Source organism: Anastrepha obliqua, chromosome 3 (assembly GCF_027943255.1).
Source record: "Anastrepha obliqua isolate idAnaObli1 chromosome 3, idAnaObli1_1.0, whole genome shotgun sequence".
In the NCBI taxonomy this organism is placed as follows: Eukaryota; Metazoa; Arthropoda; class Insecta; order Diptera; family Tephritidae; genus Anastrepha; species Anastrepha obliqua.
Window position 1 is genome coordinate 25,219,443 of NC_072894.1, and position 19,792 is coordinate 25,239,234.

General features: G+C 37.7%; 2 protein-coding genes across 2 annotated transcripts; both read left to right on the forward strand.

Moving 5' to 3' along the window:
- The first annotated feature begins 5,557 nt into the window (after nt 1-5,557).
- Nucleotides 5,558-6,044, forward strand: LOC129240123 (uncharacterized). Its single transcript, XM_054875657.1, has one exon. The coding sequence runs from the start codon at nt 5,607-5,609 to the stop codon at nt 6,033-6,035; it is 429 nt and encodes a 142-aa protein (XP_054731632.1). The 5' UTR covers nt 5,558-5,606; the 3' UTR covers nt 6,036-6,044.
- A 10,293-nt stretch (nt 6,045-16,337) lies between these two features.
- LOC129242920 (uncharacterized) lies at nt 16,338-16,727 on the forward strand. The gene has a single exon (XM_054879854.1). It carries the CDS (start codon nt 16,381-16,383, stop codon nt 16,669-16,671), a length of 291 nt encoding a protein of 96 aa, XP_054735829.1. The 5' UTR covers nt 16,338-16,380; the 3' UTR covers nt 16,672-16,727.
- Nucleotides 16,728-19,792: the final 3,065 nt, after the last annotated feature.

The window sequence follows — 19,792 nt, forward strand, 5'->3', positions numbered from 1 at the left end:
TGGCGTGAGTTCTCTGTAGCTTTCTTTTTACACTAGAATGAAAAGAGTTTACACTTTTTTGTATTTTATGTTGGGAAATGAAATAAAAAACACAAAATTTTCACACAATACTATGAAATATAGAACTTTACAAAAAAATTATAACTGTATCATATAATGTGTTAGTGACTGTATGCATATATGTGGTAAAATGGAAAAGATATATTGTTTATTGGTAATATTTTAAAATTAATTTACAAAGTAAATGTGTAGATATTGAAATTAAAGTACATATATGTTGGACAGAAACCGATCAGCACCCGCGCACTCGAATATTGTGTCTCTCCTTGTACGTTGTCGTTGCAAGACTGCGCACTTCTTTTCTCATCTTTTCGATGGTGTGGCGCCACAGGGCGACACAAATATGGGTTGCCATCTTACTCACGTTCACTCCCACATTCGGCCATCCTGTTAAACATTCGTCTCGAATGGTAAGTCATTCTTGTCTGAACCTTTTACCCACGGCTTCATATATTCAGCGCAAGTTGTCGAATTTATTGGACCTTCGCCATTGCCGATTTTTTCTACCTCATATGAGTTATTACCTCTGATTTTTATTATACGGTACGGACCCAAAAATTTCGATTTTAGTTTAAGACCACTACCAAATTGTGTGCGTTTTATTACCACCAAATCGTTGACCTTATACTGCTGTGCCGGCTTACGTCTGAGATTGTATGTTCTTCTGTTTTCTTGCTGAACCTCAAGAATTTGACGCTTTGCTTGTTTTCTAAGATCATTTCGATCGCCGTTGAATGCATTTATAGCTTCTTGTTCAATGAGTTCTTGTATATGTTTGTCGTCTTTTGTACGTATTTTTGTTCCCACCAAAAGCTCAAACGGCGTTGTATTTATGCTTCTTGTAAACGTTGAATTAATTGCTTGCTGAACTTTGGATACATGTTTGAACCATTTTGTAGGGTCTGTGCTGCTTAACTTTGTCAAAACTGATATTATAATTTCATTCAACCTCTCAACCTGGCCATTTACTCTGGGTAAGCCTGTTGTGATCATCGTATGTTTAATGTTCTCACTCTCGCAGTACTCTTGAAATTCTTTTGAGGAAAATGCAGCGCCTCTATCAGAAACAATGTTTGCCGGATTACCGAAAATTGCGCTTTGGGTGCGAAGCTTTGATATTACTTCTAAACTTGTTGTGGACTTCGACGGATACAACCAACAAAACTTTGTGAATGAGTCGATAACTGCTAAAATATGCTGATACTGTTTGCTTGTTGATTGTAAAGGACCCAAAAAATCTATATGAAACGTATATAGTGGCAACTCCTCTTTCTGTATAGGATGGAGTAAACCTTCTTGTTTGCCTCGCTTTCGGTTACTTAAGATACATGGTATACAACACGCAATATGTCTTCTAATTTTTTCGTCGATATTTGAAATATAATAATCTTTTAAAATTAGTTCTTTTGTCTTTTCCACTGCGAAGTGACCTCTCTCATGGGCCTGGCTAATAATTTGTTTTTCCATATTTTCTGGTATTGCGATTAGTTCGGTATCTCTGAACATCTTATATAATATGTTTGACTTCACAAAATAATCGTTGTATGAGTTTTTGCTTTTAAGTACCTCTCTAATAGCTTTTAACTTTTCATCGTCTAATTGGGCTTGACTTATTCTGATAATTAATTGGTCATCTTGTATCAACATAACTGCATAGCGGCTTAGGGCATCTACGTGCTTCATACGTGTGCCTACTCTGTGCTCGACAACGTAATCAAATTCTTGTAATAACAGTATCCAACGAGCTACCCGTGTACATAAACTTTTCTTCTCTAGAGTTTTCGTAAATGCCTTACAATCCGTTATAAGCTTAAACTTTATACCAAGTAGATAAACTCTGAATTTCGCCATGGCCTCAACTACTGCCAGTACTTCCAGCTCATAGCTGGTAAACCTTCTTTGAGCTTCTGTCGTTTTTCTACTCATATAGTAGACAGGGTGCAGCTGACCATCGTGTGGAGATTTCTGCAGTAGCACTGCACCGAACCCATCAATCGAAGCGTCTGTGTGTAACTCAGTCTCGTAGGTGCAATTATATATATTTAGCACGTTGTTCTCGCATAGTGCATTTTTAAGTGCGTTAAATGCTTGTTCAGCTGGTAAGCTCATGGTAAAATTTACGTTTTGTTTGGTTAGGTCAGTCAAAGGCTTTGCGATGATTGAATAATTGGGTATAAATTTCCTAAAGTAACCCACTAGGCCCAAAAAACTCAAAAGTTGTTTTTGTGTTTTGGGTATTTTATAATTATATACCGCTTGCGTTTTTTCCGGCGATGCACGGATTTTTTGATCTTCAATCACATATCCAAGAAAATTAACTTTTTTTTTAAGGAATTGACACTTCTTTATATTAAGTTCTAACCCATAGTCACGGCAGGTGTTTATTACTTTTTCTAGATTGTGCATTGCTTGCTGCTCGTTCTTAGCTGGAATAATAACATCGTCTATATATGGTAGTGCAATACCCTCTCGTCTCAGCTCTCGAAAAATCGCGTTGATGTGTCTCTGGAATACCCCCGGAGAATTGCATAACCCGAAAGGCACCTTGCAGAATTGATATTGCCCGCTCTGCGTGACGAAGGATGTGTACTTCCTACTTGACTGTTCCACCGGCACGTGAAAAAACCCGTTTCTCATATCTAAAGTGCTGAACAACCTAGCATCTTGCAACCGATCCAGTTGATCATCAATCAATGGAAGTGGAAAATGGTCTTTAATAATTTTTTTATTTATTTGCCTAAAATCTATACATAATCTTGGTGAACCGTCGCGTTTTTTTACCAATACCACGGGGCTGGTGAATTCTGAGTTTGAAATTTCAATTATACCGTCTTTGAGCCATTCATCAACTTGGCTTTCGACTATGTCGACTTGAGAAAATGGCAATCGTCGTGGTCTTGAAAATATTGGGGATTCATCGTGAAGGATAATTCGCATTTCTACGTTTGTTGTTAAAATTTTGTTTGGTTTGTAGTTCGAAATTATTTCACTCACGGTTTTTTTTGCTTCTTTGCTTGCATCGGTGTCTATGTCAAGTTCATTATTTTGAATTACTGTATCAATTTTCATTAAAAGTACATCATCGTTTATTGTTGTATCCGTTTGCGCTTTTCTAATTATTAAACCGTCTTTGTTAATAGTAATTACTGATTGCATACACAGTTCTTCACCAAGTACAACTTTAATGTCCATGCAATTGTTCGAAACCACGTAAAAGTTCAATAAAAATGTTTCACCGTCTACCTCAATTTCTCTTTTAAAAAACCCACTGGGTTTGATTTTATTTTCATGACTATTTGCACCAAACCCAACAAGTGAAACGTTACACGCATTTAATTTTGGTTTGTTGAGGTTTTCATACACCTCTTGAGTAACAATATTAAATTTACTACCCGTGTCAACTAATGCATCGTAATATTTGTCCCCAACTTTAACATTCTTGTGAGCAAAATCGCGCTTAAGTACAATTTGACGCGTGTTTGCTTTTGAATTTATTTCGTCGTTTTTATTTTTGTCACAATTTGCCGAAATATGCCCGAACCGATTGCATTTAAAACATTTTCTCCCTTTTTCTTTATCTTTGCAACTGCTTGATACATGGCCTTTTCCACCACAGTTGTAGCATTGCACTTCTTTTCGTTCATATTGGTTTATATTTGTTTTCACCATTTGCTTTGCTTTTGATTTGCTTTGCATACACATCATTTCATAACATTTAAGTTTGTCTTTGAAATCATACAACTTTTTTGCACCATACAATATCGTTTTGTTTACTGTCAAATCGTTAATTCCATCAATAACATATTGTATTAATGCTTCGTCTTCAATATTACCACGATTTGCAATATCTTTCATATTATAAAAATACTCTTGCAAATTTTCATTTTCTTTTAATTTACGCTCACTTAGTTGTTTATGTAAAAGTGCACTGTTTGTTGTGTCTTTAAATTCGTTAATCAACGCATTTTTCAATGCTTGCCATGAATTCAACCCTCTTTCGTTCATTACAAAAAGTTTAGCAACACCACGCAAAGATTTTTTTGCAAACACAAATTTTTGAAGATTGTCCCATTGCATTAATATAGACTGCTCTTCAAATTCTTCGCACCACAAATCAACACGAACCTTATTAGAACCGTCAAATGGTCTAATAGAATCCTCAATATCGCGAAATGTCATTGCAAATTTTGTCATGGAATTTTCCACACATTTATTTACTTGCATGTTTATGTGTTTTACCGACGCTCTACTGTTTTCATTTTCTTCATTGTTTTTTCCGCTTATATTTGTCGCAAAGTCGTAATAGTCTGTCGTTTCATGATCTTCTTTGCATACGTTACTTCTCTCTACTTTACTGTTCGCTACTTCGTTTCTCCTTTTGCCGCAACTCGCTGTATTCTCTCTAGAATTTTCGCCGTTATCATCTTCTTCGTCGTCGTTTTCTCCGTCGTTTACGTCGTCATTTCTTTCGGTGAACAAGTGGTTGCGTCGTAAATTACGAAATATGTGCAACAGCACATCGTCTTCATCGTAGCTAATGCCCATCATGTTGCAAATCGAAACTAAGTCGCGTTCACTTAAATTTGAACTAACGTATATCTTCTTTTGCTGATACTCGTCGCTGTTTTCGTCGTATCCAAAGCCACAAAACTCACGAAGTCTGCGTCGGTTATTTCTGTCACCTTCTTCTTCAAATATATATTTATGGAAAATAGCAATTTTGGCTTTGGTGCTACTGCGCAAGCTACTACACATAAAATCATTAAGGCAAGACATGCTTATTCTTTAGAAATTATCAGTTTCGTTGTTTAATGAAACAGCACTTTACACTTTAAAACTTTTAGGTTGAGCCCCCAAAATGTGGTAAAATGGAAAAGATATATTGTTTATTGGTAATATTTTAAAATTAATTTACAAAGTAAATGTGTAGATATTGAAATTAAAGTACATATATGTTGGACAGAAACCGATCAGCACCCGCGCACTCGAATATTGTGTCTCTCCTTGTACGTTGTCGTTGCAAGACTGCGCACTTCTTTTCTCATCTTTTCGATGGTGTGGCGCCACAGGGCGACACAAATATGGGTTGCCATCTTACTCACGTTCACTCCCACATATATACCTGGAAATGTAGAAGTGCACCTTAAAGATGAATGAACATAATACGTAGTAAGTAGTCGCTAACATCACCTGTTTTGATTGGCACTTCGTTAATTGTTTTTTATGTAATTATGTTATGACATGAATGTTGGCGGAGAGAAATATTTTTATGAAATATCCAAATACTGAAGGAAACGCTTACATTCTATTTGTATATAAAAGGTGCGTTAATCCGAATCATTGTGCGATGTTATTTGCTTACCCATGAGACGAATAGAAGGGGAGTCAACACTAAAAGAGAAACATGTACAAATATAACGGTAACTAATGACCAAACTACAAGTGGTTGTATTTAAAGAATTTTGATTTTAGTTGCAGTATTGCTAATATCGACGCATAACATAATCTTTGCGGCCAGCCACGTAATCTTTTGTAACGTACCTTCTATGCAGTTTGTAATCGAGTATTCACTTATTGCTGAAGCCGTGCCGACAACACAACCGACGCCTTTGGGCATTGGTCGCCAACTCAATAGTCCAGAAAGTGGCAACGGCAATATTACAGAGATTTTTGAACACTTGCACACAAATTGGCCTATTAACGATTCAGTAGTTATTTTATGGACAGCAGCGGAGGTCGACTGGAAGTACCTGCCTACAAATGTTTTCGAAGATATCAATCATCAGTTAAAGTATTACTATGTGTTGCTTCAACGTAAGGGCTATTCGCTATATAAAGTCGTGAAAAAAGCGTTATTACCAAGCAAGCCAATCAAAACCGGCTATAATGTGATCTTTAAGCCAATTAGCAATTTTTCAATCAATGTTGGATTCACATTCAATCTTGGGGCAAGTGGAAATTTAAATTTTTTTTGATTACTCGGCTATGCATTTATGTGAGAAAATCAGCGCAAAATATAAAATATGAATAAAATAAAAAAATATACATGAAGACATACATACACCTATTTATAATAAATAAAAATTTGTTTTCCCAATAATTCGATTTTCTTTTATTTGGTTGTTTTTTGTTACGTCAAATGTTCTATGTGGTTTTCCAATGAACAAAAATCGATGTTGACGTGCTGAGATGTGCGCGTTGGTTTGGTGGCGTCTGTAAAATCAATTGTCTGTGATTAAGTAACTGATGCCAAATCACCATGGCAAGTTAAACGATTGAACAGGCACGTTCAAATGATACATTTTTATTATAAACGTGTTGAGGTATGGTTATATCTCGCGCAGTTGACTTAACATTTCGACCCAGATGACGCGATTTGATACGACCAGTTTTTTTGTTATGTTCTCCATCGGAGTACGCACAACTTTCACCCAAGGCTTGAAAATCTTGAAACGAAGGCAATTCTTTTTGCAAAATACATAGTAACAAACAACTAAAGCTCAATTGGAGACTACTATCAGAGCTTAATTTCAGAACGCTCTCAGCCTTGTTAAACGCAGAGCTGTAAAAGTGTGGAATTATATAAGTACAAAACTATAAAATTGTTTAACGTTTGGGGTATACATACGAGTACAAATCAATAGTGACAAAACAATTCATGTAGTTTACTCTTAATACAAAGTTGAACATAAGAATTTGACAATAAACAATTCCTAAATTCCGATAGACACCAAAGCCAGATGCCTTTTAAGGGGGGAAACTGGTTTAGGAGGCCAAAATTTTGGTGTTTTTCGAGAATTTTTTGAACAAAGAAGGAATAATCAGAAATTGTTTAAGTTTAGAGGATATTTTATTTATATTTTTAGGTACACTTTTAAATTTGTTTGAAGCTATTGTATTTCCGCGGGAGATAGTGGCGTTAGAGCGTGCTGTTCATTGACAATCGCCATCCGAGTGTCTTGCTGGTGGGAATTCCTGAAGTTGCAATTTTTTTCTGAAATCAACAGCAATTTTTTTTATTAACAACATATTTCCTAAGAATATAAACCTAATGGTGGTAAAAAAATATTGAAAATTGCATGCTTTTGAGGCGCTTGAACACAAAGTAGTTTTTTATACCATATTTTTTCATCCATTTTGCTTAAAAAACCATATTTTAAATAATAATATAATCCCAAAATTAGGTTCATATAAATTAGAATTGAATAAAGACAAAATCCTGAAAAACTTTAGAACAATTGGTCGATAACTTTTTAAGCTAGAATGCCCACCAGTTGAAAAAAACTCGCGTTTGGAATAAAGCATCGTATCGTAAGCGCTACGGGGCCGAACCGATGGGCGCTCACTTAAGTTCTCAAAGCATCGCGAATAATACGAATTTAGCTTTAAAGTTTTTACCACATATTCTTGAGTAGTTATACTAACGATTTATGCAATAAAAAAATTGATTTTTTGATCGATCTAAACCGGTTTCCCCCCTTAATGACTACTGACTCCAAACTTCTCTGGGAAGAAAATATCATGTTGAAAAAAATTGAGGTAAACAACAGATTCCGACAACTATAGGGTTATTCAATAGGTGCGCTTCAACTTTTTTCCAATAGGGAGGGCGAACGACGCAATATTTTTTATTTTTCGCTGGTCATTTGTAAACTTCATTAGTATACATTTCATCATGGAACACTACACACTTGAGCAACGATTGCAAATCGTGCAAATTTTTTTTGAAAATAATCGTTCTGTTGCTGCTACTTTAAGAGCATTACGGCCATTTTACGGTCCATTTAACAAGCCGTCCCGTTTTGGGGTTATGTGAAGTCATTGGTCTACAGTAACAAGCCGGCGACGATTTGTGAGCTCAGAGCCAATATTGAACGCGAATTTACATTGACTACTTGCTAGGCACTCGAAATTGTCATTGCTGAATAAAATATACCCAATCTGGGCATGCGGCCTAGAAATCTGGGGAACTACAAGTACAATCGAAAATACTCAGAACAATAATTAATGCTGCTTTGTACGTCTCAAATGAAGATATCCATCGCGACCTGAATGTCGTTACATTACCAGAAGTCATCCGCAAACGCAGCACAAATCATACGAGTACGCACAGGCGACAACTCCCATTAAGAGAAAGCGAAACTCCATGCGGCTCAAACGACCAACATCAACTCAGCTGATAACCAGAAAAATTTAAAAATATAATCATTTAAAAGAAATGTTAAAATTTATATTGTATTATCTCCGGTTTCACTATTTGTATTCAAAACACGGCTCTTCATAACTATATGTGAGAAATTACATCATTTAAATGTCCACCATGAGCTCGTCTACAAGTAAACTCCGCCAAAAACAGTCGATTCATGAAAGCCGAATAGTTGAGAACGTCTAGATAACGATTGCTTCCTTAATTCAGCAACACTTTGCGCTACAGCAGCAAAATTCTCAACAGAACCTGCAGTTTTTGGTCTACCAGTCCTTTTTCTATTCTCGACAGAACCAGTTGCTTGAAATTTGTTCACCAACCTTTCCATTGTCGACTCATTCCAATGATTATTTCCGCCAAAAAATCATGAATTTTGCAATATGTTGTTCTTAAAGATCGACCCTTTTCATAATAAGTTTCAATAATTTGATCGCGTTGTTCTATCGTGTAAAATTGTGCATCTGTCTACTTGACAAATGACAAAGATGACATAAAACAAAGTACCGTCTAGGAATTATTTACTACTCACATCTAGGCGTCACTTATGAAAGTCACTTTATTTCACGTTCATTTGTTAAATATGGACAAATCTGTTAGAATTCTCTCCATATTTGTTGTCCAAATGTCTCACTCAAAATTGCCAAAAATTTTAAATTGTGTGCCCTTTCGTTTTTTCACTAGGGGGATGGGTGCCCTGTAAAACAAATTATGAAGCTAAAAAAAAATATGTAAAATTCTCTTGCTCTTTATTCTTACTGTGACAATATAAATCAAATTGGTGATATTTTTGGAAGTGAAAACAATATGTGAATGATGTAAAACCAAAATTATGGCATACAAAAAGAAAACACCATTAGTTTGAACTTTCTTTCCACTCGAACGTACGAGTATCCTATCAACTAATGAAATTATTAAATACACAAAAATTCTAATATGCCTACGGTGACCATATCTTCTTCTTCTTCTTAATTGGCGCTATAACCGCTTACGCGATTTTGACCGAGTTTAACAAAGCGCGCCAGTCGTTTCTTTCTCGTGCTAACCGGCGCCAGTTGGACACATCAAGTGAAGCCAAGTCCTTCTCCACCTGATCTTTCCAACACAGAGGAGGCCTTCCTCTTCCTCTGCTACCACCATTTGGTACCGCTTCGAATACTTTCAGAGCCGGAGGATTTGAATCCATTCGGACAACATGACCCAGCCAACGTTGCCGCTGGATCTTTATTCGCTGCGCTATGTCTATGTCGTCGTAAAACTCATACAGCTCATCGTTCCATCGTCTGCGATATTCGCCGTTGCGAAAGTGCAAAGGTCCAAAAATCTTACGCAGAATCTTTCTCTCGAACACTTCAAGCGTCGCTTCATCGGATGTTGTCATAGTCCACGCTTCTGCGCCATACGTTATGACGGGCATGATGAGAGTCTTGTAGAGTGTTACTTTTGTTCGTCGAGAGAGGACTTTACTGCTCAGTTGCCTACTTAGTCCAAAGTAGCACTTGTTGGCAAGAGAGATTCTACGTTGGATTTCAAGGCTGACATTGTTTTCGGTGTTAATGCTGGTTCCTAAATAGACGAAGTCTTTTACAACCTCGAAATTATAACTGTCTACAGTGACGTGGGTGCCGATACGCGAGTGCACCGACTGTTTGTGTGAAGACAGGAGGTACTTCGTTTAGTCCTCGTTCGCCACCAGACCCATTCGCTTTGCCTCTTTATCCAGTTTGGAGAAGGCAGAACTAACAGCACGGTTGTTAAGGCCGATGATGTCAATATCATCGGCATACGCCAACAATTGTACGCTCTTATAAAAAATTGTGCCTGAGCGATTATGTTCTGCGGCTCGTACGATGCTCTCCAACATCAGGTTAAAGAAGTCACACGACAGCGAGTCACCCTGTCTGAAACCTCGTTTGGTATCAAACGGCTCGGAGAGGTCCTTCCCAATTCTGACGGCGCTGCGGGTGTTGAGCAACGTCATCTTACATAGCCGTATTAGTTTTGCGGGGATACCAAATTCAGACATCGCGGCATACAGGTAACTCCTTTCCGTACTGTCGAATGCAGCTTTGAAGTCGACGAAAAGATGGTGTGTGTCGATTCTCCTTTCATGGGTCTTTTCCAAGATTTGGCGTATTGTGAATATTTGGTCGATGGTAGCCTTTCCAGGTCTGAAGCCACACTGATAAGGTCCAATCAGTTGGTTGACGGTGGGCTTCAGCCTTTCACACAATACGCTCGCTAGAACCGTATAGGCGCTATTTAGAAGACTAATTCCGCGGTAATTGGCACAAATTGCAGGATCGCCCTTCTTATGGATTGGGCAGAGCACACTTAAATTCCAATCGGCAGGCATGCTTTCATCCGACCATATTTTGCATAGGAGCTGATGCATGCACCTTACCAGCTCCTCGCCGCCATGTTTGAATAGCTCAGCCGGCAGTCCGTCGGCGCCCGCGGCTTTGTTGTTCTTTAGCCGCTTTATCGCTATTCTCACCTCGTCATGATCGGGTAGCGGAACGACAATTTCGTCGTCAACGATTGGGGTATCGGGATCTTCACTTTCTCGGTGACATGCGCAGCCTCTCGATTCTTTTTTCGGATAATACGTCTCTCTTCCTTTTTTAGCTCTCTGTAGCGATCCCACATGGTTCGCGTTGCGCCCGATCGCAGCGTGGCTCTTTAGGCGGCATCCTTTCTTTCTGCGACAGCATGACATTCCTCGTCGTACCAATTGTTTTTTCGGGCTCGCCGGAATCCGATTTCTTCTTCGGCGGCGGTACGTAGAGAGCGAGAAATGTTGTTCCATTGTTCGTGCATGCCGGTTTGTTAGACAGTACTCTCTGAGAGTAGGAGTGAGAGTCGAGTGGCGAATCTTCTGGCTGTCTGTTGTGATTGCAGCTTTTCGATGTCGAACATTCTTTGCGTAGGTAGATGCACGTTTTTTGCTGCACAGAGGCGGGTGCGCAGTTTGGCTGCAACAAGGTAGTGATCCGAGTCGATGTTGGGTCCTCGGATCGTACGTACATCTAATACACTAGAAGCGTGTCTTCCATCTATCACAACATGATATATCTGGTTTCGTGTTTTTCGATCAGGAGACAGCCAGGTGGCTTGGTGAATCTTCTTATGCTGGAATCTGGTGCTGCAGATAACTGGCCAAAGCGCTTTTTTCTGTAATATAAATATTAATTATGCATTCTTCAATATCTAACAAAAGTTTTATTATTGGGTTGGCAAGCAAGTAATTGCGGATTTTGTTTAGAAAATGAAAAATCACCAGAACGAAATTTGGCAAACCAATTTTGACACTGTCGTTCTTTTAAGGGTTCTTCACCATAAACAGCACATAACTTTTTATGAGCGTGCGATGCGGTTTTCCCCTTGCGGAAATAAAAAAGCAAAATGTGACGAAAATGTTTGATTTTCCATTTTTCAACGAACGCCAAACGAAAACTCCGCAACCGCTCAAAAAATTTTTTTTCTGAGTGACAGCTGAACTACCAACTATCAAATAACAAAATGTGTTTTACATTTGTACTATGTCTGCAAAATTAAAAATGCAACTGAAGCCATCTATGAGTGAAATCCGGAATTACTTAGTTGTCAAACCAATAGAATTATCTCTAAAAACTAGGTAATCTAAACCTATCATAAGCTGCTTAAAATCGACTGCAAAGTTCCTACTGAAAACTAGAATAAATAAAAACGCGAGTTAAATGTGGTAAAAAATAATGCTAAAATAAAAATGTGCAACAGAATGTCAATCTTTTGCTCAAACATATGGAAAGCTGAATTTCGTTTCAAATGATTTAGATCAAAACGATATTTGATTGATTTAATTGTATTAAACTTGCGGTTTTATTTTGTAGTAGTTCTGAGTGATATATGTAAATTTTTTCACTCACTCAAACTCGCATGCATGAAGGATCGAAATATTCTGACGCATTCGCATTCTCTCCTAATGCTTTTTTTTACATTCAGTAACACCGTAAAGATTGTTCAATAATTTCGAAAAGTGCCTTTGTATTTGCAATCAAAAAATCGCATTTTCCAAAATAATAACGTGTGATTTAAATCTCCATTGGTTACATTGATTGAACCATCTTACATCACTACTCAGCAGAGTAAGTTTAGATTTTCCAGTTGGGTGCGTGCATACTCGTATGGCTGGAGTGCGCCTCCCATACCCAAATTTATTGCATATATTTAGGCTGCTTGTGGCTTAATAATTCGAATTGATGTGGAGTACTATGTAATTGTTTCAGGCGAGTCATAAACTAGATCGTTGATTGTTCAGCTATGAATAAAAAATAAATAAAATAAATCGAAGATCCTACTTTTTTTGCGTATGATCCTACATATGTATGACTTTGGGAAAATTAGACTGGATAAAATCCAGGCGTTAGAAGAGGAGTGCGAGAAAACAGTCGAATATACTGAATAACTTCTAGGCTCTACGCAGTTTCGATTAAAATTAGTTTTGGTAAAAAGCTTTTAACCAAAATATTAGTGAGTAAAATTTTTATAAATTTGGAAGTTTCCTTAAATACACGAAAAAAACTGTGAGGTCGTTTTACGCTGTAAATTGTTTTTGTTGTAAATATTATGTTTAAATTAAAGTTCGCTTTAATTTATACATTCCGTCGAAACAGTGAAGGGAATTGTTCAATAAAACGCAAAATAATAGTTTAATCATCAAAATTTATTTTTGCTTATGGAACCGCCATAGCTTAGAAACTATTTGACCAATCGAATTCTAAGGAATGGTATACATGGACTTACTTACGGAAAATGTTCAATAAAATGTATATTTTGAATGAATTTCTGCGCAAGTTGATCGGCTCCAAACCAACCGAATTTACCTTTACAACTACTTAACTGCCCATATTTGTTTTCCTTTGAGTTTGTGCTTAACTTTTGCCGGCGACTGTAAAAGCCAATCCAACATCTATTTCCCATTTCGCTGTTTCCACTCTACATACCTTTGGCTTCGCTGTGTTGGGATCGTTGTCTTCTTATGAAATCTAAGGTTGGCTGAACTGAACTGCGTTCAAATTGACAGTAAACAGATATAAATGGCGAAATCCTTTTTCGGAAAAGCAACCCCAAACATGCATCTTAACTGGATGCTTGACAGTTCGCTGAAGTTGTCGATTAACAGCAGCACACCAGGACCGACGTTTGCAACCATGCGTCCAAAAGGAAGATTGATCCATTTACACATTCATTTTTGAATTTCGTTTAGCCCATGCAAGTATTCTTTCAATGTGTGATAATGAAAGCAGCGGTTTTTTCTATGCGCTCCGAAATTTGAAGTCTTTTGCATGTAAACGTCTTCGAATCGTGCCTTTGGATACATTCACACCAAATATTTAGGTATTCTATTAGACCGGCGTCTTACTTGGCGATCGCATATATTTTTAAAGCGAAAGCAACTTGGACTGAAATTGCGATCACTACACTGGTTAATCGGCTACAATTCAGCACTTACACTAGACAATAATGTGCTTATCTTCAAGTCTATTCTGAAACCGATATGGACGTATGGAGTTCAATTATGGGGCTCAGCTGCAAAATCAAATCTAGAAATCATGCAAAGATTTCAGTCAAAGGTGCTCCGCATGTGTGCCAATGCGCCATGGTTTGTACGAAACGAGATATTGCACCGTGACCTAAAAGTTACGACAGTTTTCGAAGAAATAAACAACCTCAGCCAGAGATACAACAACCGACTTGCCACTCATCCGAATAACCGAGCAAATAACCTCTCCAAGATAAGCTACTCCTCAAGATTTGTCAGCCAAACGATTTAATGCAAAGATTTAAAACGTAATATATAGTACGTAAAGTTGTAAAATTGTACAATATATGTATATGTTGTATGATGTTCATTATTATGTAACGCATTCCACTGGGAATTCTTACTCTAAGCTATTCTTCTTTAAATTGTAGGTAAAAATAGTACTTATTGTTATTGTTATGACAGACTGTATGGAATAAATGGAGTTCGAAAAAAAAAATTTTTTTTTCTTAAAGCTGTTCCTGCTTCACCCAACAATAAGATCGGCTTTGTCACAAGCAAATCAAAGATCTTCTGATCTTGCTTTGGAGAGGTATTTTTTGTAGCCTCTTCCGGGCAAATCGTCAACATTTTTAACTTCGGTATATCATTGCACTCACTTATTTATGAATGTGTTGGACTTCTTCAAATTTTTTGCTGCAGATGCACGTGCCACTTTTGGACCTTCAAGGTGTATACTGAAAAACACCGGAAAACTGACGGCACAAAAAACTTTTTAAGTTGGAGTGGCCGTCATTGGCCTCTAAATTATAAAAACACTGCTTCAAATCGTTTTTTATACGCGGAACTCATTTTGTAAAAATATACGCCTTCTAATATTTTCAAAAAACTAAAAAATTGCAAACATTTTTTTTTTCACACACCCATTATACGAACTAGTACCCCTATTATTTTTCACATGACTGTAATTGCTGCATAATGTAATTTTTCTTTGCCTAACCTTAACCTCAATATCTTTACACAGATATTCAATAGTGTTAAGGTCAGTGCTTTTTGCTGGCCAATTCAGAGCTGCAATTTTTTCTCTGGGAAGTTAATTTTTCACAACTTTTGCGGTATTCTTTGGGCCATTATCATGCATGAATGGCGAGTTTAGTGTCATGGGCTCGGAGGAATATGGTTTCATCGTATTTTTGAAAATATGAACGTAAGCAAACTTGCCAATATTGCCATTTGTTCTCATAATTGGTCCAACTTCATTACAGAAAATGAGCCTCGAACTTTTAAGTTATCCCCTTCATGCTTTTCGATCTTTGTTGTGTACCGGGAATTGTACTCTTGGTTTTTTCACGATGAATAAAAGTCTTCCCATCAGGATCAATCATTTTGATTTTGTTTCGTTCGTAAGAAGTATTGTTTTTCAGAATTTGACTTCTCTGTTTCTACGGGCAGTTGTCAAAGACTATTTTTTTTTCGACAGTTTCTTCTGATACCCTCATACAATTTATTCATTACTCATATTTAACCTATATTCCTATTTATAGAGAGAAGTGATTCACAGCATAACATTAGCATAAAAATATGTGCGAATATCTGTTAATCTTCTAAGAAATAACAATCCATATAGAGGACACTACAAGTGTGCCATTTCTCTGCCCATAACGGTAAATCATTAACTCACTGCACCAGTTTCTTATTAACCTCTAATTCTTCGCTATAAAACCAGTCTTTACACTCGTCAATCTAAGCAGCCCTTGTATGGTTGCCGTCCTTATCTGCTTCGTTTTAAAATTTGCTCATTTCTTGAATTGCTTAAAAATGCTTAAGGCAACGTCTATAGCGACAATAAGACGTAATCAATCGTACCGACAATACGAAGGAATGTAGTTAGAGGATGTGATCTGCTAAAATCGATCTGTTCAAATGGAATAAAAAATCAGAGTGTTGACTTTGTGTTCTATTTCGAGATTGTAAATATTTTCTGCTTGGTGTTGGCGGATAGCGCGCGGCCCCTATTACGTGCAAACCTAATCAGCAACTCCAGTCACGTGGGCTTGCCGCCGGCTTCGAATAGCGCGAAACCAAAGAGAAACAAGATATAATACTCATAAGCCATTAGATAATATAAGTCATTCAAGCGAAATGTATAAAAACTATGAGCGAGGCATACGCATTCACACCCGCATAATTGACGCTCTAGTGAAATTGCATAATTTTCGGCAATTCCTTATTGAGCTGTCGCTACCTTACGGGCCAACAAGCTGTCGGTCATTAAGTGCCACCAACGTGCATAGTCGCTATAGTCGCAACAGTCAACGGGTATGCTAACGCTTTCGGCCACGTCATGGCCACGATGTGCGCTTCTGCTTTCAACGTTACAGCTGGTAAAAACCAAGTACCAAATAAAGGGGGGAAAAAAGGCATGCAAGGTTCTTGTTTATGTATTTTGTGTTTTTTGTCACGTGGCGGCGATAAATGTTGGGTGGCTATTCATCTATAAAACACTGCGCAGCAAAGTGTATGACAACAAAACAGTTTAATCACTCGTTCACCACGCATTAACAGGAGAAGTTCATTAAAAAAAAAACCTAAAATGTTCAAGTTTTTCGCTTTCGTACTTATGGTTCTTGCTTCTGTCGCCAATGCCGAGCCTAAGCCTAAACCCAGCGTGCTCGCGTACTCAGCGCCGGTGCTCCCTATCGCGCCCTCAGCTGCCATTTACACCCGGGAGTACCATGGAAACTTTGCTGGGCCCTATGTTGCTGCACCCTACATAGCCGCAGCTGCCCCAGCTCCGTACGTCGCCTCGCCATATGTAGCCTCACCATATTTCGCGGCGCCTTACGCTCCTGCTTACACTGCACCGCTGCTGTTGAAGAAGTGAATGCTGTGAAGTTTTGTAGTGAACTAAGATAACTTTTATTAAAATGATAACGATAGAAAGTTTTACGATACATATATATTTTTTTTCAATAAAAAGAAATGATGTTTTTTAAATAAACTGAAATTATTTTTATAAAATACAATGCATTCTTTTCCATTTTTTATTACGCATGCACATAAATATATGTATGTATTATGTTTTGTGCGCGTTGACTGCATGCCAGTGTCTTTCCATTGCTTCGCTTCATTTTAGGGCGTGCACAAATATTCGAAGGATCTGTAGTTTAATTTTTAACATTAACATTCAAATTAATTTTTTGTATAAATTTAAATAGGGAATAAAAATAATAAATAAAATATTAGAAAATTGTGTGAATGTATTCAAAACACTATTATTTTTATTTTTCTTTTTATTTTTTACTAATTTGTTTATCAAACATACAACCAAAAAGTTTTTCTACAGTGTTTGAACTTAGAACTACTATTCTGAATAATAACATAGTCTAAGTACACATAAAGGTAATGCGGATTTAGCAGAGGGACTCAGTAGGATATAAAAAGAATGTTGAAGTTGTGCAAGCATAGAAATAGAAGAGAAGATAAAGGATAAACAAAAGGAAAAGATATACGTAAATATTAGCTTCTATTGGCAACAAAGTAATATATTAGTTCAATTCTAAAGAACGGTGTGCTTGTGATTATTTTGATTTGCAATGGTAGGTGGTTCCAAAGACGGACAGCAAGGACAAAGAACTGACATTATAATATTAGGTAACTGTATTTCATACTAAGTAAGTTAAGAGATCGAGACGATTTTGGAAATTTAAGTCGGTCCATAAATAATAGTGGGGTTAAGATAGTAGCATACGTCCATGACTTGGTCCTGATGGTATTAGGACCGTTTACCTCAGTCATGGCTGAGATTTTGGAAAGGATGAGCTGCCACTTGCGGCCTTCGAGTCAACTCTGACAAAAAGGAGATGGTGCTATTTACCAAAAAATATATACCTTCACCCTTTTGACTTCCCAAATTAAACAACCCCGTTCTACCGCTCTCATCGGAAGTTAGGTATCTTGGAGTGATACTTGACTCCAAACTCCATTGCAATCTACACATTGAAAATCGGGTTAAGAAAGCTAGCATAGTCTTCTACTCCTGCAAATCTATGTTCGGTAAAAAATGGGAACTCAAGCCACAGGTCGCGCTGTGGATGTACAACGTAGTGGTTTTGCCAATTTTATCGTATGGACGCCTAGTTTGGTGGGAAACTCTTCGGAAGGGCTATAATAACACTAAACTGGGGACGGTGCAAAGAACTGCTTGCATTGGCATCACCGGAGCATGTAAAACTTGCCCAGTACTGCCCTGAATGTCCTTTTGCACTTACTTTCCATCGACTTTTATGTTATTTCCATCGCAACTCAAAGTGCAATCAGGTCTCTGGAAGCAACCTCTCAAGGGGCATGGCAGTTAACAGCGTATTTTTCCAAAATCCGAACAGATCTCTCTATCCACAAACTAGAGTTTGGGGTCGTGCTAGGGCAATCTTTCCAAATAGGCAGGATTGGATCGACGGAAAAATCTGCACCGAAACTTGCACCTCTGTCTTCACTGACGGAACCAAGATGGAATTGGGAGTCGGAGCAGGGGTTTTCTCTAAATCAGCCAATTTATCTATCTCTTTAAACTGCCGAACACTGCTAGTTTTTTTCAAGCAGAAGTCTTTGCGATCCTGCAGGCATGCAAAATGCTTAGGGAACGCGCGAGCGAGGGAGATATTAACATTTTTTCCGACAGTCAACCCGCGATTAAGGCTCTGTCGACGCCATGGTTCAGAACGAAATTAGTAAACTCCTGTAAGGAGGAGATTAAATCTCTTGGGTGTGCAGGTAACATTTCTCTGATCGGGGTTCCAGGACATAGGAATATAGAGGGAAATGAAATTGCTGATGAGTTTGCCAGGGAGGGGACTGAATAGGCCTGAGAGTCCTCCTACCCTGTCATCGGCATCCCTCTGATAGTTGTTAAAGGGGAATTGCACAAATTATTTCTCAAGAAAGCACAGAAAAGATGGAGGAGCTCCATTTCTTCATGTGCTATTTTGAAAATCCTTGGGCTCCAGTACTGTATACGGAGGACTCAGAAAGTTCTTCGGACTCCTCACTATTAAATTTCCAAGCTCGTGGCTGTGTTTACCCGTCAATGGATGATCGGCACACACGCGAGTAAACTAGTTTACCGTTTAACTCCCATTGCAGAAGCCGTATCAATCTTTCAGAGAAGGAGACTGTTGAGCATTTTCTCTGTAAATATCCGGGTTTGGCAGCTAGACGACTAAGGCACTCTCAATCAATCTCCTCCATTATATCAACAGCTCTGACTGACTGTAGATATCTGCCTATTGGAGGTCTCATAATGGTATCAAAACAGTGCTTTAGTGCTGCTTGAGGAGTACTAGACCGACACTTCAACCATTTCACCTACCTACCTAAGTCGGTCCATAAGGTATTTGGGCACCACAGAAATAATGATTTTATGGAGAAGTGTTACAAATTTTAACTTTAGCAAGTCATTAAATCGTAAGGAGAATATTAGTTAAGAAAAAGCGGATATATGCTCGTGGCTTTTTATACAATACACGTATCTAGCAACATTGTTGTAAAGGACATTAAGCTCATTACGACATAGACTATCACAATCGGCATACAGTTCACAACCATAAAGTAACGTTGGTATTAAGAACGTTTTTGCTAAAAGCAGTCGAATTTTCACCGTGGCAAAATGCTCTGTAGTCCGTTATGATCGTAGCATACCATAGACTTTGCCTACTGCACTACAGATGTGGTTATTCCAAGTCAGATTTCTATTAAAGTTATTCCTAAGTTCTTTGCAGTGTCCACAAAATTGTATAATTGATTCAGTAATTTTTCAGTTCCACTTCATTGCAGTTGTTAAGTTTAAATGCCTTTTTGTAAATAACGATGCATTGTAATTTGTTTGGATTTAAGAGCAAACCGTTATCGCAGACCCACTTGTTAACGTTTTTTAAGTCAGTGTTGAGGTTATTAATATATTTACTGATGGACACAAAAGGACCTCTAACATACAACTGAACATCATG

Coding starts and splice junctions, on each gene's coding strand:
- LOC129240123 (XM_054875657.1), top strand. CDS start 5,607: ATGCAGTTTGTAATCGAGTATTCACTTATTGCTGAAGCCGTGCCGACA.
- LOC129242920 (XM_054879854.1), top strand. CDS start 16,381: ATGTTCAAGTTTTTCGCTTTCGTACTTATGGTTCTTGCTTCTGTCGCC.